The following is a 21,161-nucleotide window of genomic DNA, read 5'->3' on the forward strand; positions in this document are numbered from 1 at the left end:
GTTCAAAATTATCACAGCAGGCTAAGTTCCCTCGTCAGTCTCCTCCTCCCAGTGTGCAAATACTTGACTCTGTGGTGGAGCGGGAGCTGAAAGCAAGTCTAGGACTTTTCAACAGAAGTCACAAAATACACAAGGCATGTGGGCACCTAGCCTATAGCTGCCGTGCCACACACGGGAGTGGAGAACTACAGCTCTCCACTGTGACAGCCTTGAACTTCTTGGGCGAGCAATCCTTTCAAACATGGAAACGGCTGCACCGTGGCTAAGCAGGCCAGTGGGTGGCATCCTCTTCCATCCTGCAGCTTATGACAAGGAAGCCCAGAAACACAGCTATGAAATGACTGGAAAAAAAACACTGAACAAAAGCAGAGAGAAATTATAAGCCCACAAGATCATCATGAGCAAGCTGTACCTTTCTTTAATAAGCTGGTAAAGATTTTCCTTCATGTACTCGAAGATAAAATAAAGATTATCATTTTCCCTGATAACTTCCTTTAATTTTACTACATTGGCATGGTTGAGCTTCTTTAATGACTGTAAGACACAGAAGAAAAAAACACAAAATAATTAGTGCAAATCTGCTGCTGAAAAAGAGAAATAACCCTATGTGTATTTAGGAAGAAACACCCAATTTTAGGCTCACAGGAATGCTGTAAATTATATCTGAATGATGACTAAAATAGTATTTCTCTGAAATCTACAGTAACTTTACCTTTAAAGACTACTTTAATGAACTATCTAGAAAATAAGCATTTTACCATTATCTGGTATTTCTGGCCATCCCCAGCACCAAGCAATATGCCAGGGCTATTTTAAGCCCACTCTCTCCAGATGAGGTAATTCAGGCTGTGAAAGTGGCCAGGGAGAAGCCAATAAAGGGAGTTACAACACTGATTTTCCAAGCAATGGAGAACGCAGCTGCTTTGGGCTGGGATCACTGGCTTGCACACACTTTGGGAAATTGTTTACAGAAATTGAGCCATTATAGTTGATTCTCAGGGCTTTTGTCTGATTCCTGTGTGTTCATGAGACAGAATGCTTGTGTGTACAATATAAGTTTTTGCTACAAAACAGAGAGATTTGTATCAGAAATACCCACTGCCTCCAAGTCAACAAAGGCAGAAGGTGGACAAGAATCCAGTGCCTAGTTTTCTGATCCCTCATGCTATGGAAGTTTGCTCTTCCTGGAACACTAAGTACTCACTCATGCACTATTTTCTGTTTGCATCATCAGTTCTCTAAATGCGGAACAAACACACTTTTGTGTTAGTGAACCACAATCCTGCTTACAGTCAACAACCAAAGATACTCAACTGTTGGTGTATTCACCGGATGATCAGAATTTAATGAATTGTATCCTTCAAGAAAGTGCTCAACAATCCCTTTAGCCAGTGAGATGAGTCCTTTAATTCGTTATATTTTTATTTATTTGAAAGAGAGAGATGGAGATCTTTCATCCACTGGTTCACTCCTCAAATGTCCAAAATAACCAGGGCTGGGCCAGGCAGAAGCCAGGAACCAGAAACTTCACCCAAGTTTCTCACCTGCATGGTGGAGACCTAAATAGATCAGCCCTTTTCTGTTGTTTCCTTATCTGTCAATGTGTGCAATTAACAGGAAACTGGATCATTAGTGGAGGTGTGGCTCAATTCTAAGCAGTCTGGAATAAAGGTGTGTTGAGCAGCAGCTCAGCCCACTACCTCACAACATCCACATGAGGCCCTTTAACCCAAAAGCTTTCTCCTCACAGAGAAATGAATCTAACATAAGTTACAAAGCCTCTTCATCTTTAAATTTCATGAAAAAGAATAACCTTTCTATAAAAGAAACAAAACATTTGAAAATGAAAGTGTTAAAAACGGGCATTGAAATCTGGAAGAACATTCAGTAATAAGACATCAAGAACTGGAATTTGGGAATGTGTAATATGATCATGTTGGATCGCATGGAAATGACTCTAAGCAACTAGAGAAAGAAAAAAAAAAAATACAGCCAACGACTGAGAAGAAAACGAGGCTGTTCTGGAACCTTCTCCCCAAACACCAAGTTCCTGCTAGGACACTTTTCTGGCAGGGAATGCTCAGCAGCCTTGGCCAGAGTCTTCTAGAATGACACAGCTGGGCTCATGATTTCTTTTGGTTGCTTGGAGTTCTGTTCTCCATGAGTAACAAACACAAATGTTACCTAATGTGTCAGTATTCACTGGATTTTCACTTCAGCCTTCTTTTCTGTTACTGAAAAAATCCATCAAAAGCAACAGCTGAGATAACCTTCAATAAAAAGCCTTGGGGCAGGAGGACTCCAAGCACCAAGTAGGGTACCTGCAGTTCTTTGCTGGTGTGAGTTGCAAGTACTGAAGCCCAAATTTAAGAGTGGGTCACAGTTCCTGTTTCTAAATGAAGCTTATGAGCAAGTTAACAACTGTATTCATTTAATACAAAAAGAATTTTGTGTGGGAAATTCAGTATGACTCACTCTACAGAGATGTATTTCTAGAAAAGTATCTTGTCTTAGCTCTGGAAAGGTCTCAGGAATGGGAGAGCCAGGTCAGTTGTTGTGCTGGAGCAGAGAAGCAAAAGTCTGAGTGGCAACTTCTTAAAACCAGGGATGAAAGTGGAAGTGGGATATTATCAATTCTGCCCTCCTGGGGACTGGTCAAGTTCCCTAATGAGAAATAACTTAATCATGGAATAAGATCTGAGAAATACACTGTTTGAGATTTCATGGCCCTGAGAACATTAGAGTTTACTTTATACAATCCTAGGTCCATTACACACCTGAGCCACATGGGTAAGTCTATTGCTCCTAGACCACACACCTGTAAGCCTGTCACTGTGTGAATACTATCAGCATCATAGCAATGATACATAGAGAAAGTACAGGAAAAATAGGCAACAGGAATTTCTCAGCTCCATGGTAACGTTATGGGACCATTGTAAATGTGAACCCTTACTGACCAATGTCACTATGTGACCCATGTCTTTATTAAAACTATAACTTACTGGGCCACAAGGATACCCTGGAATATAAGACACCATGCCTGCACTTACCATAGACAGTAATTGAATATAATATGCAAATAAAAGAACAAGAAAGATCATATTATGGCAACTGTCAAAGGAAAGACAGAAAAAAGGAACACCAGAAACTTTTCAAGGGGTACCAGTAAACACTGAGTGGTGAGGGAGGGCAGCTCATGAGATGTGACTTCAAGGAGGAGTAACATCTAGACAAGCTTACTGGAAGGGAAAAGCTTCAGCAGGAGGGAAGCCCATCCAAGGTGAGGCATGGAAATGCAGCGGCAGACTCCGTCTGAGAGAGGCAGGAGGTGAACCACCCCAGTCTGGTTCTGAAGGAGGCTTGTCTGAAAGACGTGGCAGGAAGAGCTGCCAGGAGGCAACATGTGTGGATGCCAGCTGTAGACCCTCAGAATTCCTCTAGCAAATCTGCCAGCTTCACTATAGTTACAGACAGAGGTGTCTGATGTGATTGGGTTAAAACAAATGCTACTGAAGGAGGATATCTGGAAGGTGGGGTAAGGAAAAAGAAGAGCTTGGTAAGAGAGAGGTTTGAGACAGTTTTGGATGAGAGAGAATGGCAGGCACATTTATAGGCTGAAAAAAAAAAAGGAGCCAAAGGAAAAGAAGGTTTTAAAGATATGGAGGGGAGAGGAATTGTTGGAGCAAGACATAAAAGATACCAGAAGTTAAGATTGCCTTAAAAACAAAAAAGCAGTGAAGGGAGCAGGCAGGACACAGGCAACCAAGTATTTCAAGATGGTGTCTAGAACAGAAGTCACATAAAATAGTGTGTCAAAGCAAACTGTCACCAGGTCCATTCAGCCTGTGACATCACAAGAGTAAGGATGCCCTTCCTTACAGCATTTGCCTATAGTCCACAGGCTCTTCAAAGAAAAGCATGCCGATATACAGATGGCAGGCAGCCGCAGGGGGTGAGGAGATAGTGGTATAATCAACTCCAAATTTCCTCTCACTGCTGAGATTCAGCACTGGGCAGTGTATCAGGAATAGAGATGCAACAATGACAGTGGTCCTTTTCCTTCCCCTTCTGAGCCAGCAGGCAACAAGGAAGGACAAGAGTCCTCCTTTCTGCCCACTCCTTTCCCTCCTCTCTGAATTCACTGGTTGGCTGTGGCCCGGGGCTGGGTACATTTGTCAGAGGATCGAAAAAGACAGGCAGGGATGGAAGAACCCAGAAGGCAGCAGATGCAGCATCCATGTAGGTAAGAAAAAAGAGTGGGAAGTGTCATGGTCATTAGCTAGAGGAGCAGTTCCTTCTGAGGTCTTGCCGAGGCAGCCATTTATTTCCTAAGACACCATGGGCCTATAGTTTTTCTCAGCTGTGCTTATGACTAATGTTCCTTTCATTAGAATGAATGCAGCTGGATGTACAGAAAAGCAAAAGTTTAACATCCAAGTCAGGGATACCAATCAGAACGTAAAGTCACAGAGACAAAGACCATGATAACACTTTGTTTTCATCTCTGGTGTTTTGGGATCATCCAGAGCTTTCATTCTCTAGATCACAGATCAGCACAACTAACTCTTGGGTGAAATACAGCCAGCCCATCACCTGCTTCAGATTATCCCTAAACAAAGAACGGCTTCTAGAGATGACTATTTGTAATCAGTGTGATGACAGGAGATATCCTATATCCAAATTAAGTTAAATGCCCCCGCAAAGAATGCTATTCTTCTCATTAAAAGACCTATGACACACACACACACAAATTATACTTAGTGGTTGTTAGTATATTTTCCACTTTGTAAATAAAATTTTATGAAAATTTTTTTAGCTCTTCTCAATGTGTTCTACTGGCCCATGAAGCATAAAGATTTACAACTTGGCTCTTCACAGAAAGTTTGTAATTCCTGCTTTCAACTTTTAACCTTTCATCTATGTCCAGGGCACCCTAGAAGAAGACAAATGGTTGAGTTTCAGAATCCTAGTAGGTGTCTCAAGCAGGGCTCTCAGAGACTGTAGGACCCTGAGGCGTTCCTGTGATGCACAAGGAACAGGATGACACACAAGCTGAAGTGGTCAGTCTACTCTGATGGAGACAGAAGCAGAACTGAGACAGAATTTGGAAAAGAGAACAGAGGGGGACAAAAAAGGGAATGCTGTAGCTATGAGGTGAATAGAAATGAAGCTATGTGCTAGGTGACTACTGAGCGAACTCTACTCTGATTAAAAAAATTCCATGACTGGGGCTAGTGTTGTGGCAGAGCACCTTAAACCAAGGCCTGCAATGTCAGCATCCTATACAGGCACTTGTTTCAGCTCCTCCACTTCTGATCTGGCTCCTTGATAATGATCTAGCAAAAGCAGCAGAAGATGGCTCAAGGGTTTGGGCGCCTGACATACATACATACGGGAGACCTAGAAGAAGCTTCTGGCCCCTGCTTCAGCTTGGCCCAGCCCTGGCCTTTGCAGCCTTCTGGGGAATGAAACAGAAGATGGAAAATCTCTCTGTAACTCTACCTTTCAAAGAAATAAATCTTTTAAACAATTTTATCACCAACAGCATATTGCATATTATTAGAGCAAGAAACTGAAACAAGTACTGCTGTAGTATCTAGGAAAAACACTCAACAAATGGAAACTCCTTTGTATTAATCACTAGGCTATCTCTAGAGGTAGCAATAGTTCGTTAAGTCAATATAAGAGATCCACTAAAGAGTTTTCAAATACCAATATATTCATTATGTAATGACATAGTAATCGCCTACTTTAAGCCATAAGCCATATAATGTTGTCATTTGCCCTCGTTTTCAATGGTTTTAATTTAAAAACTCAAGTGGAAGGATCATATGAATTAGATATCTAACCATTTAATATATTTTAATTACTTATACATAAATTACTTCTTGGTATAGCAATAAATACCTTAACCTCCCGAAGGTTCATACATTCTTCCCAGGAATAAAACTTTCTTTTCATTCTGAAAGAGAGAAGAAAGAAACAAATAAGACTGTTTATCCTCAATAATAATAAGCTTAACTTTATTTCTCTAAAATTCACAATTTAATTGCAAGTGCTTACAGTTTGCTTCAATTTTATCAAATATTACAGGTTGGGTATAATTGATATGCAAGATGGGCTTGTATGAGAGGTTTGGGACCAGAAGTATTTCATAATTTTTTCCCAGATTTTGAAATATTTGCAACGGATATCATCAGATATCTTGGTGATGGGATCCAAGTCAAAACATGAAATCATTTATGCTACGTATATACTTTACATACATGTCCTGAAGGTAAATTTTACCTATTTTTAGTGCACCTGCTTTTTGACCTGTCACGTGATACAAGTTTGGAATTTTCCAATTCTGGTGCCATGCAGGAGCTCAAAAAGTCTGATTGGGAAACATTTTGTTTTTTAAGATTTATCTATTTTAATTGAAAATAGACATACAGAGAGGAGGAAACAAAGAGGAGGATCTTCCATCAGCTTAGTTACTCCCCAAGCAGCTGTAACAGCTGGAGCTGTGCAAAAGCCCAGATATTCTTCCAGGTCTCCCACACGGGTGCAGGGTCTCAAGGCTTTGGTCCTTCTTCAACTGCTTTCCCAGGCCACAAGCAGGGAGGTGGATGGGAAGCAGGGCTGCCAGGATTAGACCAGCGCCCATATGGGATCCCGACACATGCAAGGCGAGGACTTTAACCGCTAAGCCATCATGCTGGACCCTGAAAACATTTTAATGTCAAATTTTTGGATTAGAGATGCTCAATCTGAACTACCCAAAACTGCATTATTTTAAAGTCTGGCAGTACAATCCTAAGTCATGGGCCCAGCACAATAGCCCAGTGGCTAAATTTTCACTTGTACACTCTGAGATCCCTATATGGGTGCCAGTTTGTTTCCCAGCTGCCCTTCTTCCCATCCAGCTCCCTGCTTGTGACCTGGGAAAGCAGTCGAGGAGGCCCAAAGCCTTGGGACCCTGCACCCGCATGGGAGACCCAGACGAAGCTCCAGGCTTTGGATTAGCTCAGCCCCAACTGTTGCAGCCACTTGGGAAGAGAACCAGCAGACAGAAGAGCTTTGTCTTTATTTCTCCTTCTCTCTGTAACCTACCTTTTCAATAAAAATAAATAAATATTTATTTAAAAAAGCAATGAAGTCATAACATTTTCCAGCAGCAGTGGCCTGGTACAGTACAAGAGATCACTGCTGCTTTTCTCTACCACTAATTAGCTGCCTTGCCTGGGAAGGCAGTTCCTCAGGCTGGCTCCATCTAGGCCTAAGCTGTCCAACATAATTTCTGTGCTGGTAGAAGCATCCTATGTTGTCTAATATGGTAGCCACAAGATGCATGTGGCCACTGAGCACTTAAAATATAACGTACTTGAAGTGCAACACAGAAACTGAATTTTCAGTTTAAATAGCACACGCAGTTTTCACATATTTTGGATAGCACAGTGATAGACTCTCTGATACAGGGGTCAGCAAATTATGGCTCACAGGTCAAATCCTCCCCAGCATGTGTTTTTATACAGCCTATGAGCGAAGGGCATGTATGCTTTTAAATGGTTAGGAAAAACAAATGAAGAATATTTTGCAATGGGCAAAAATGATATGAAATTCAAATTTCAATTTTCATAGCTGTCATTTCATTGGAAAACCACCACACTCACTCATTCATTTACATGTTGTCTGTGGCTGCTTTCATATTATAAAGCAGAATTAAATTGTTATAACAGAAACCATATGGCTTCAAAAGCCTAAAATATTTACTGTCTGGCCTTTTACATGAAAAATTTGACAACCCCTTGCCTATAGCTGAGAGGAGAGAGGGAACCCTATTGTTCTAGATGTAGAGACTACTCCTCTACTGAAGCGATCTTTGAGCTACAGAGGATGAATAGACTTGAACTAGGTGGGAAGCACGGAGGTAGCCCTAGGAGTCGGGGCTGAAGAAAACAAGCAGAGGCCAAATGATTCAGCTATTTGGAGGTCACACTGAAAAATGACAGGATGACAATAAGCTACCTTAGCTTGGAGTCTGCCAAAAGCTGAACCTGATGCAAGGACCAGGGTATGGGTAGACTGTTTGGGAGGTGATTCCAGGAAATCAGGTCAAGGAGTTGAAGAATGGGGAAAGAAGAGAGATGGTTAGCTCAGCAAAGGGTACTTGGCAGAGTTGACACCAAGGTGAGTAAATGAGGCTCAGGCCTTGTAGGGAACTGTCAGGGAGCTGGCCAGGACACCCTATCATCGGCCTTCCAGGTATACCTGAGGTGGGATACTGGCTGCAAGCACTGTGCTAGGCACTAGAGGGGACAAGGTGATGTGATAGACCAACAGGACACCCAGACCATCTGACGCTATTGGCTTCAATTAATCAAATGCATGTTTAAAATAATTCCTTTAGTCTGGCATCAACGAGGAAAGAATGGAAGCTAAGCATCCTCGGGAGAACTACTGACTGAGGTGGTAAGGCGTTGAATGGGCTGAATGAGATGTTAGCAATGAGAATGTGAAATGGTAAGTGTATCAGAAAAAAAAAAAAAGCAGTAGAATTAACAGAACTTTATGACCAAATGTGGGACAGGGGAAGCAAGGAAGTCTCCGAGGTTTTGAAGGGTTAGTAGTATCATTTATCAACATAGGGAAAACTGAAGGAGAATTAAGTCTGGCACAAGAGAATTTGCTGAATCTTAGTTGCAGATGTGATGAGCTTAAAAATACTGGCGGGACATCCAAATGGAGAGACTGAGGAGGCAACTGGACATAGATGGGTACAGTAAGCAGACTTTTTTTTTTTTAAAGATTTATTTATTTGTTTGTTTTTATTGGAAAGTCAGATAAACAGAGAGGAGGAGAAACAAAACGGAAGATCCTCCATCCGTTGATCCCAAGCAGCTGCAATAGCTGGAGCTGAGCCAATCTGAACGTAGGAGCCAAGAGCATTTTCCAGGTCTCCCATACAGTTGTAGGGTCCTAAGGTTTTAGGCTGTCCTCTACTGCTTTCCTAGGCCACAAGCAGGGAGCTGGATGATAAGCGGGGCCACCGGGATTAGAACTAGTGCCCATATGGGATCCTGGTGTGTTCAAGATGAAGACTATAGCCACTAGGCTATGGTGCTAACCCAGTAAGCAGACTAATACGGTTTCCATATGCATCCATCACCTGGTATTCACTACCTTGAATAATCCCATCTCCTTCAGTGATTCGCTTCTAACCAACAGGATGAGATATTTTAGAGGCCATCATTACTGTTACTAGTTTACAGAAGCAAAAATATGATTTCCATCTTTATGGAAGATTTTCTTTATGTGTTCTTGACTCACATCTTGATAAGGATAGCTGCTATATAATTGAGCTGCTCTCTGGAGAGGAACATGCGAGAAGGAATTGAGGGCAACTTTCGGCCAGCAGCCAGGGGGTAACTGAGACCCACAGTCCAACAGTCCTCAAGTACTGAATGCCACCCACAATCAGGTGTGTGAGTTCCCAAGTAGACCTTTCCCCAGTCCAGCCTTTAGATGGGCCCCCTGCTCTGGCTACCACATGGACTGCAGCTTTATAGGAGATCCATTCTTCTTGGCTAAGCTGTGCCCAGACTCCTGACCCATAGAAAACTGAGAGAAGAAATGTGTGTTGTTTTGAACAATTAAGTTTGGGAGTAAATTCTTTTGGATCTGGACTCAGGCAGCTATGAAAAAGTGGGGCAGGTGGACAGGATAGCAGTCACATGGCCACCACATGTATAAATGACCCCCAATTAAGCCACTTCCTTTCAGTTTCCTCTCATGTAAAATCATGTTTAACCTGTTCATGTTCACTTCACAAATGAGAAAACATTCTGAAAACACACTAGGGCTACATGCACAGTAATAAGTTTAATGTGGGAATGTTAGAAACCTCTACCATGGCGTTACACTGTTAATAATCACTGAACCTACGGATACTATTTTCTCCCTGCTTCCTAATCACTCCCCTTTGAAAGATATTTGAAAGATGGGGAATGAAAAAGACAGAGTTAAAAATTATCTTGACAATGTGTAGTGGAAGATGGATTCAGGAGATAAAACTCACTTTTTGATAGCAATCAGTTCCCCAGACTCAATGCTTCTTCCCAACAGGACGGAACCGTAGGTCCCATCCCCAAGCTGCTTGATCGTTGTGTATCTATTCATGGTGTGTGCACTTGGGCCAGACGCTCATCTCAGAGCCGCGGAGGTTCAGTCCTGCAGCGGTAGAAGGCCTCCCCAGAGTGTAACCAGATTTTTCGATGGCAGCACCAGCACAATGTATTCAATAGAACGTGACTATCTCCCAAATACATATTTTCAAAGATTAGTCTTCTGCCTGTAGAGAAACATGAGACAACAATATTATGTCAATGTGCATTTAGAACTTGCATGTTTTGATAAACTGCATCAGATGGCCCAGTCTACCACTTGTTCTTGTAAAGAAAGTTTTATTGCAAGAGAGGTTTATGCATGTACTTGTACTATGTCTGATAGTAGAGTTGAGTATTTATAATACTATATGGCTTGAAAAATCTAAAGGATATACTATTCAGCCCTTTACAGAAATTCTGTCAACCCTTGGTCTAAATAATGTTCTTTCCAGGGTCAGCACTGTGGTGTAGTGGGTTAGCTGCCACCTGCCACACCAGCATCCCTCGTGAACACTGGTTTGTCTTAGCTGCTCCACTTCTGATTCAGTTCCCTCACCATCAGGCCTGGAAAAACAACAGAAAACAAGAGGCTTGGATGGAGGTCCAGGCTCTTGGCTCTGATCTCCCCATCCTGGATGTTGTGTGGCTTTTTAGGCAGTGAACTAGTGGAGGAAGCTCACTCATTATTTCTCCTCTCTCTGTCACTCTGCCTTCAAAAAATTTTAATGCTCTCTTCTTACTCTTTTTAAAAATAAAATTAGACACAATGTGTTTGGAAAGTAAATTTGTCACTGACTCAGAAACAATCAGTTCAATTCAATGCTCTCCTGCTGACTAACTGTTCTAGGCATCATAGAGCTGGGATAGATTAAAAATGCTGAGTTATCAGGATCTGTACTAAATATCCTATGAACCATGCACTAAATATACTGTGTCCTGGGCACCTGGGTTATGATTAACAATGTGAACATGCAACAACAAAAAATATCAAGAAACGTTAACATTAAAGTTCCTCTAATAGATAAGTTACTATGTATTCCATGAACGGTTTATGAGTAAGCATCAAGATTATTATGTTTACTATGCTAAACAGGAACAAACAACTCAAGGCCTTGTGTAGGGATTGTCCTTCTTAAAGTCATTCAGTTGTGTGGGTCTGACATAAGTTATTGTTTTTCTTTAAATAAGTGAGGAGCAGCCAGTCTTCCCACTATAAATAAAATATGATGGTAAGTAATCACAATGCCCTTGAGCAAACATCAGTAAAATTTCTTTTTATTTATTGGAAAGATTTATTTTTCTTTGAAAGGCAGGCTTGATAGAAAGAGGCAACAGAGTGAGAGGTCTTTCATGCGCTCATGCACTCCCTAAATGGCCACAGTGATCAGCTGAACTGATGCAAAGCTGGGCTCCAAGAGCTTCTGGGTCTCCTGCATGGGTGCAGGAGGGTCCAAAGACCTGGGCCATCCTCTGCTTCTTTCCCAGGCCATAACAGAGAGCTGCATGGGAAGTAGAGCAGCAAGCACAGGACTTGGGTGCCCATCTGGGATGCCAGTGCTGCAGGACTGAGGATTAGCCTGCCATGCTAGCCCCTAATAAAATTTCTTAAATAAGAATAAAACTATACTATCTAAAATTATGCTTGTTAAACAATCTGGAGAATTAAAATATTAGAAATTAATGAATAGAAGGATATGATATTTAGTATTTGAATTTAGTTTATTCAGTTTCCCTTTCCAGAGTAATTCCAATCATTAAGTACTGATGGGAAGAAATAAGAGATTCACTGGGGCCGGTGCTGTGGCAGATAAGGTAAAACTGCTGCTTGTGATGCTGGCATTCCATTTAGGCATCAGTTTGAGATCTGGCTACTGCAGTTCTGATCCAGCTCCTAGCAGATGACCTGGGAAAGCAGAAGATGGCCCAAATTCTTGGGTCCCTGTACCCATGTGGGGGACCTGGATAAAGCTGCTGGCTATTGGCTTTAGGTCTTCCCAGTTCTAGTTATTATGGCCATTTAGGGAATGAACCAATGGATGGATGAAAGATCTGTCTCTCCCCTTTTCTCTGTAACTTTGCCTTTGAAATAAATAAATAAATAAATATATATATATATATATATATATATATATAAAGAAATTTACATTAAGTAAACACCTCAATAATGCTCTGGGTGGCAAGATCCACTAATGTATGTGAAATGAATATATGGAAGAAACAGGATATTTGTATAACTTAAAATAACTTAGATATTTGTTAACATTAAGAAGAAAGATACCAATTTAGCAGGGAGAAAACTCCTTATCCAAGTGATCAAATTCAACATGACCAAAAATAAACATGATCTCATGTACTGTGGACATGATATGCTGAGAAGGGCACAGCATTGCTTCTATGATGTTCTTGTCAAAAACGTAAATCATGAGAAAACATCAGACAGACACCAAAGGGGGGGATGCAGCACCCTGCAAACAACCGGCTAGTGTGCTTCAAAAGTGTCGAAATCACAGAAGGACAGACTGAGAAACTATCACACACAGAAGCAATTAAGGAGACAGGATAGTTAAATGCACTGTGGGATCCTAGGCAGGATCCTGGAACAGAGGAAGACATGAGTAGAAATACTGATGAAACATGAACACTGTCGTTCAGTTAACAATATTGTACCAATGCTGATTTCTAGGCTTGATCATTGCTGTATGCTATATAAGATGTTAATATTAGGGGAAGCTGAGTAAGAGTTTCCAGGAACTCTCTGTATTTTTGCAACTTTCCTGTAAGTCTAAAATTATTTCAGAATTAAAAAAGAGGGGCAAGCATTTGGTACAGTGGTTAAGATGTAGCTTGGGACCCTGCATCCCATATTAGAGTGTCTGGTTCCGAGTCCTAGTTCTGCTTCTGATTCCAGTGGCCTGCTAATACACATTCTGGAAGACGGAAGGTGATGGTGAATGCTAGGGTCCCTCCCACTCACCCAGATGGAGTTGCAGATACCTGGATTCAGCTTGGTCTAGTCCTGACTAATGGGGGCATTCGCAGAGTGAGCCAGTGAATGGAAAGAAGATAGCTATGTCTGAATCTCTCTGCCTTTCAAAAAAAAAAAAAACAAAAGTAGATAAACCTTTAAATGAACAATAACAACAAAAATACAGCTGGGCTGTGTTCTTCTGAAGGTTGTGTGTGAGCTTGGAAAACCTTGCTATAAAAGCCATCCCTGATTTCACCACACTCTATTACACAACTGAATGCTTTAGAGAGCAAGTTCTACCCACCAACCCATTCATTTCCCTTTCCCCAGGGAAGGGAAGACCCCTGATCAGAGGGGCATCTCCCTTCCTCTTGAAACTCTTCAGGATCAGACTCCCTATGCCCTCCTTGGCAGCTCTTTACAGTAATGTATTTCACTGACGACTAATAAATATTTAAAAACTACTTCCTAAGTAACAAAGCTGAGGTTTAGCTCTGAGGATACAAGTATAATAAAAAGGGTCTTTTTTTTTTTTTCAAAAACAATCTCATGGGTGCCCAGCACCATAGCATAGTGGCTAAAGTCCTTGTATGTGCCAGGATCCCATATGGGCGCTGGTTCTGGTCCCAGCAGCTCTGCTTCCCATCCAGCTCCCTGTTTGCGGCCTGGGAGGGCAGTTGAGGACGGCCCAAAGCCTTGGGACCCTGCACCGCATGGGAGACCTAGAGGAGGTTCCAGGCTCCTGGCTTTGGACTGACTCAGCTCTGGCCGTTGCGGCTGCTTGGGCAGTGGGTCAGCGGATGGAGGATCTTCCTCTTGGTCTCTCCTCTCTGTATATCCGCCTTTCCAATAAGGAAAATAATAAAAATAAATCTTAAAAAAAAAAGATTGGTATTTTTTTTAAGGTTTTTTCTTATTGGAACGTCAGATATACAGAGAGGAGAGACAGAAAGGAAGATCTTCTGTCCGATGATTCACTCCCCAAGTGAGTGCAATGGCTGATGCTATGCCGGTCCAAAGCCAGGAGCCTCTTTTGGGTCTCCCACACGGGTGCAGGGTCCCAAAGCTTTCAGCTGTCCTCGTCCTCGACTGCCTTCCTGGGCCACAGGCAGTGAGCTGGAAGGGAAGCGGGGCTGCCAGGATAGAACTGGCACCCATATGGGATCCCGGGCGTGCAAGGCGAGGACCTTATCCACTGCGCCACTGCGCTGGGCCTAAAAAATACCAATCTTATGGGAGGGTTTGGGGGTTTATTGGGGGTGAGTATGTAGTTATGTACTGGTGAATAATAACAATGCATTTCAAGCTTACGGGATGTAGGGGAAGGGATAAAAGGAAAGCACACTAGGTTTCCAGTTGGGTCAATTCCATCTGGGCTCAGGAGGGCAAAACAAAAAGCCTTCAGAAAACATTGAGTGCTGAAAGAAAAAGAAGAGCAGATTTTCTGCAACCTAAACAAGACTCTATCCCTGCCAGGAGCAGAAACAAAAGCAGAGGGGCTGGAGAGCGAGGTGTGAGAACTCAGGCATTGGAGGCAGATGACCGACCCGGCTGCTGACACTAGCTAGAGGCCCACGCACATCCCATACCAGAGTGTCTGAGCTCAATACTCAGCTCCAGCTTCCTGCCAATGCCCACCTTGAAAAGCAACAGTGACGGTTCAGTTAGGAAGATTTATTTTAGCTTAACATGCTCAAATGGAGGTTTAGTTATTACTAACTGGTTCAGAAGACAAATTACTACTGTACAATATGGTTTGCCACATGATGATGACTGCATTGTGGGCTGTTTGGGACTCAGGCAATGCCTCAATATAACATAAGGAGAGCATCTGCTCCACAGCAAAAGCAAATCTGTCTATGAATTTGCCGTCTACTTTTCTTCATGTTTATTGTCATCTACTTTTGATACGGCCTATATGATTACTACATCACGCATAACTTCATTTTCTAATAACCATTGCTTTATGTCATCTTCCTAAAAAAATCAGTGAAACCTTTGGGAAAATCAAGTAACTAATAAATGACTTCCTTTACTTAAGAACATGTATGTCTTTACCCAAAGACATAATGAAAAATCAACTAAGGGGTTTTTGTTTTGTTCTTAACTAGGGGACAAAATGCTCAGATTTGCATTTTTAAATCAACTTACAACAATTTTCCTCATGACTATTTAACATTTTCAGGTACTGATTTAAGTTAATTTCTCCATGCTTAGTGCTTGCAGGATATAAAGAAATCATGTCATAACAATTTTATATACACATGAAACCAGTTATCAGGTGTGTGCTTTGGCCTGCTGCCTGAATCGTACAACCTTTCCTCATGGGATTCACTTTCCACTCCTTTAATTATCTTTGGCATTCATTCTGAATCCTCACATATTTCTCCATGTCCTTAATAAACTGTGGTGGCCAAACCTTAATAACCATCTATATTACAGTAACAGGTGGATTTCCATCATTTTTAAGGGATAATAGTATACTATTCCTATTAGTTGCAGAGTCCTTTGATAATTAATATCCCACTTATTTTTCGTAAGTTGTATAATTGGAACAATGCTTTCCTAGATTATCACTGAAAAAGTTACTTACGAAGGAATTAAGAGGTTCAGGTTGAGATAGAATGGTGACCAGCATTGTGGCACAGTAGGTTAAGCTACATCCCACACGGGTGCTGGTCTGAGCCGAGGCTGCTCTACTGTCCATCTAGCTCCCTGCTAATGTGCCTGGGAAAACAGTAGGATGGCCCAAGTGGGGCACCTGCTTTCCATGTGAGAGACCTGGATGACGCTCCTAGATGCTGGGTTTGGTCTGGTCCAGCCCTAGTTGTTACATTTGGGAAGTGAACCAGCGGATGGATTTCTCTCTTTCTCTACAGTTCTAACTTTGATTTGTAAGCAAATAAATAAATAAATAGATCTTTGAGAAACCTTGAGATAGACTGGGTCAATCATTCAACAAAGTTACCTTGACAATTCCTCATTGTTACACTTTGTCAAACAAAATGCAATTACTCTGGCAAGATTTGACTCTCATACTGCAGTAGTTGTACTTATTCTCCAAAGATTTATTTATCTGAAAGGCAAAGAGACAGACAAGTAGGGAAACAAAGAATCTTCCATGCACTGATTGATTCCCCAAATGGCCTCCAACAGCCAGTGCTGAGTGAGGCCAAAGCCAAGAGGAGCCAAGAACTCCAACCTGGTTTCCTAAGTAGTTGGGCCATTTTCTATTGCCTTCCTAAGTACATTCCTGGGGAGCTGGATTGGAAGTAGAATGGCAAGAACTTGGGATGCAGGCATCACAAACAGCTTTTTCTTCTTTTTAAAGATTTATTTATTTTTATTGGAATGGCAGATTTACAGAGAGAAGACACAGAGAAAGATCTTCTGTCCACTGGTTCACTCCTCAAGTGGCCACAGCAGCAGGAGCTGAGCTGATCAGCTTCTTATAGGTCTCCCATGCAGGCGTAGGGTCCTAAGGTTTTGGGCCATCCTCTACTGCTTTCCCAGGCCACAAGAAATGAGCTGGATGAGAAGTGGAATAGCTGGGACATGAACCAGTGTCTATATGGGATAGCCTGTGTCTATCCTGGCATACGTAAGGCGAAGATTTAGCCACTAGGCTACCAGGTCCCTCAAAGCGCTTCTTAACCCATGTGCCACTAAACCATCCCTAACAGCTACTTTCCAGTATGTTATTTTGAGTAACTGCTATCAACTGTACAACATGTCTCCAAGCACTGATGTCAGGTTGATAGTACATAATTCTGCTAAATCTTTACTGAGATACTAAGCTCTGTGCAAGGCTCTGGGGACCTACTACATATAAGGTGAGAGTTTTTCCTTTAAATAACTCACAATTGTCATGTACACAAAAGTATACAGAAAGTGCTACAAGAACAAGAACAGAAGAGAGCAATCAGTTCTTGGGAGAAAAGGGAGAGCTATGACAACCCTCAAAAAGAAATAAAACCGAGGCATGGAAGAATGAGCAAGGTTTGTTTATACAGAAAAGCAGAGAAAGGAATTAAAGAGAGAGAAAACAGTGCAACTACTCCAGGTGAGTAGAACACAAGCAGGCAAAAGCCTGGTGCTTGTTGCCCTGGCTCAACACTAGACGCAGTAGGAGAAAGTGCTAACAGTCGACAAGGAAGAAAAGCCACGGTGCAGATCAATGGCTTGTAATCTCCAAGAACTGTGGAGCCACTGCTACCTAAACAATGCCTATGTGTTATGGATTTGTCAGTTACCCATATTCTGCAATCTCTGTATTACTCAGAAAAAAAAAATTAATCAAAATTGCAGCACAATCAGTAATTGCAAAAACATGGAAGCAACCGAAATGCCCATCAATAGAAGATTGGATAAGAAAGCTTTGGTTCATCTACTCCATGGAATACTACTAAGCTAAAAAAAAAAACAAAATGCAGTTCTTTGTGGCTAAATGGGCACAACTGGAAACTATAATGCTAAGGGAAATGAGCGAATCCCAAAAGATTAGATACCACATGTTTGCCTTGATTTAACCTGTAATTTATTGTTTGGTTGTTTGTTATTTTTTGAACGTGTCATTGATGCTGTCTCAACCCAGATGTTTCGAAGAATGGAACTTGCATTATTTTTAACATATTGTTTACCCAATACTATGTCAATTAATTCCATAATGTTGTATATTGATACTGAGGCCTTGTTGGGGCTTTTAACCGACCGGATCTTTACTCTGTTAGACCTATCTTCAGACCATAGAAGGTCTCCCCAGGAGGCCACTGAACTTATCTGGACAATAAGACGCTGAACTTTATGCTAGGCATGTGTTTGCAAGCAATGAATCTCAACTGAACTTGAACTATGGTTATGCAGCAAGGTGGAGGAATCCACCATGGGAGGAGGGATATGGGGAGGGGTGGGGGGAATCCCCAGCGCCTATAAAACTGTACTACATAATACAGTGTAAGCAACAATAAAAAAAAAAAAATGTCTTCCTGACCTGTTCTATTAGCTTCCTTTGGATGCTGTAACCAATTCCCACAAACTTACGGTTTTTTCAGGGGCATGAAACCCATTTATAACATCATTTGTGGGCCATTCAGAAACTAACCTTAAAAGTTAGTTTGCTGGGCCCAGCACAGTAGCCCAGTGGCTAAAATTCTTGTCTTGCATGCCCTAGGATCCCATATGGGCATCCGTTCATATTCCAGCTACTCTACTTCCCATCTAGCTCCCTGCTTGTGGCCTGGGAAAGCAGTAGAGGATGGCCCAAAGCCTTGGAACCCTGCACCCCTACAGGAGACCTGGAAGAAGCTCCTGGCTCCTGCCTTTGGGTCAGCTCAGCTCTGGATGCTGCAGTCACTTGGGGATAAAACCAGAGGACAGAAGATCTTTCTGTCTCTCCTTCTCTCTGTAAATCTTTCCAGTGAAAATAAATAAATAAATAAATAAATAAATAAATTTTTTAAAAAGTCAGTTTGCACATATAGTTAATGAATTTCAAGTTCTGTCTATAGTTGGCTTGGTAGGGCCAGGCCAAATGGTTTCATGGGACTGTATACAGTCCATCGGCTGGATGTTTCCTATCCATGGCTAAAAGCAATAAAGTTAAATTCTTGCACATTTCTGGAGCTGGATGTCAAAATCAGTATCCCAAGGTGGAAATACAGGTGTTACCACTTTGTCACAAGGCTCTGAGGGAGTCCATCCCTTGCCTCTTGGCTTCTGGTGCGTGCCAGCCAGCACTCCCTGGCCCGGGGCCACATCACTCCAATTCCTGCTCCTGGGTCACTTTGCCTTCTCTCTGTTTTCAAATCTCTCCTTGCCTCTTTCTCACAGAGTGCTGTTTGTATTTGTGCCCAGGCAATTCGTAACACTCTCACCATAAACTTTTTAACCACACTTGCCAAGATTATTTCTCCATGAAAAATAACATTGACAGGCTCTGGGAAGTAGGATCTGGTATCCTTGTAGGCTCTAATTTGTCCTACCTTTCCCCAACAAAATGTGCTAAAGACCTTCAGATAATATAAATTAAGGCAGCAATGATTTCCACTCATTCTAAATTTTTAAGAGTGAAATTGGTAAGAAAAAAAAAAGGTGAAATCAGAAATCTATGCTTACTTACAACATTAACAAGGGACCTTTCTTTTTGCAACAGAGGACTTTCTTTTTAACTTTTCCACAGTGGACAAGACTTGACAATTCTATCCAGAAACCTGAGTAGCTGATACTAGCAAATGACAATTCCATACCGTGTGGGTGGAACAGAATCCAAAAAAGTGGAAAGGGGTTGAGCACAGAGGTATACTTTCAGCCTTTATTTAAAAATATGAGGGCAGAAATCCTGCCTAGTGATAAAGATGCCTGGTAGCTTACATCAGAGTACCCGGGTTCAGTTTCCAGTTTGGGCTACTGATTCCAGCTGCCTGCTGACAGGGACCCTGGTAGGCAGTGGTAATGGCTGAAAGAGTTCATTTCCTGCCATCCACATGAGAGACTGGGGATTGAGTTCTCAACTTCAACTATTATAGGCATTTGAGGAGTGAATGAGAGCACACGTGTTCAACCATTTAAGTCACGTCTCTCACCATTCAATGTATGAGTTTCTATGGCAGATGCATGGGCAATGTTCAAATGAACACTTGGGAACCTCAACCAGCTCTCAAAGTTAAGAAACACGGCCTTCTCGTCCCTTTCAGTCCAGTCCAGGCTCTCTGCAGAGCCCCTCTCTCAATCCACACAGTTACAGGTGACTACCCATGAGGCCACTAGTACCCTGTCTTCAGCCAGTCACTTCCCTGGGGTCACTGGCACACAACCTCACCCTCTGCATTCACAGGGCTGTTCTGTCATTTTTTGTGCCCTCACACCTCACATCCGGCCTGCACTTGCATGCAGCAAGTCCTGAGTTTGAATGGCCCAGTTTGAATTTTGGTCTGTGCTATTTCTTTTCTGTACCACCTGCGGTAAGAACCTCAAAAATCTCAGGATTACTGATTCTTTACATACAAAGATCACCAGTTTGTTTGATCTGATCAGTGTTCTGAAGTTCTCATGGAGGAACACTAAATACCACGGAAGGGCTAGAACAGGCAGTCTGCCTGGGCCCTCCCACAGTGACGCTGGAGCACCCCACTGTGGCATCAGGTCAGGTCTTTGACCTTTGGACAAGGCTGTACCCATAAATGAACGGAGAGTGTTGGCCCTCTATCAAAGAGTTCCAGCCAATCTTTGAAGTCACTCAGTTGGTGACTTTGCAGAAAACCTCCCTGTGATCTGTCCCAATTTTCTCTCTCACCTCCAATCCTCCAGGAGGGGGTAGGGTAGGTGCTAAGAACAGCTATTCATGGCTAGTAGCATGCACTGCGCATCACTCCTGGTACATCCTGCTCTTTTACAGACCACAAAGGCTTGCGCCAGGAACAACTGCAGCCCACTTGTTCTTTAGTTCGAAACCTAGGTGACCAACTGGGTAAATGCCACAAGTGCCCATATCTTACAATTGGAGACAAAATGATATACAAACTTAATTCTTGGTAACTGATATTTACAAGGGCTTCTGGCACCCTCCAGACCCTCAGGAAGAGCCTGTCTTTCTTGGTCTTAACTGCTTTACACAGAAAAGGTTCTATTACCTCAAACCATCCTCATAGGAAAACTGGATTCTGTGTCAAATTATTAAATGTCCCTTCCTATGGTACCTCTGAGTTCCATTTTCCTTTTTCAGGCTCATAATTACACTTCCTATCAAGGTTTGAATGTGTCATCACTTTCCCAACGTGAATACTGCTATTTCTCTTAAATAAGTAGTAAAAATAGTATATCTTGGTTTTATAGACTCTAGTTCTGAAGTCCTTACACAATGAAATAAATCTTGGACTACTGCTTTTTTCTGCATTGGGAATAGCAGCTATTAGGCCAAACAACAACAACAACAACAACAAGAAATCTTCATTCAGACCTTGGCTCTGTGCTGACCTTGACAGATGAGTGCATTAGTAAAATTTTCAGCTATTGCATCAACTTGATGAGAGCAGGACGAGACAATCAGG

At 42.1% G+C, this 21,161-nt stretch overlaps 1 protein-coding gene across 3 annotated transcripts in view; it reads right to left on the reverse strand.

Annotated features, from left to right (window-relative positions):
• Positions 1–21,161, reverse strand: part of CILK1 (ciliogenesis associated kinase 1) — a 57,528-nt gene that overhangs the window by 27,423 nt on the left and 8,944 nt on the right. For 2 of the 3 annotated variants that reach the window (XM_040983551.1, XM_040983553.1), the window contains exons 2-4: positions 10,061–10,333; positions 5,908–5,962; positions 413–534 (exon numbers count right to left, since the gene is read on the reverse strand). In XM_040983551.1, coding sequence (XP_040839485.1) covers positions 413–534; positions 5,908–5,962; positions 10,061–10,161 — 278 coding nt within the window. In that variant the 5' untranslated portion in view covers positions 10,162–10,333. Of the gene's footprint in view, positions 1–412; positions 535–5,907; positions 5,963–10,060; positions 10,345–21,161 lie in introns of those variants that run through there. The other variant, XM_040983552.1, reaches the window with a different exon arrangement.

This window comes from Ochotona curzoniae, unplaced genomic scaffold (assembly GCF_017591425.1).
Source record: "Ochotona curzoniae isolate NIBS_2020 unplaced genomic scaffold, NIBS_Ocur_1.0 contig_3819, whole genome shotgun sequence".
Taxonomy (NCBI): domain Eukaryota; kingdom Metazoa; phylum Chordata; class Mammalia; order Lagomorpha; family Ochotonidae; genus Ochotona; species Ochotona curzoniae.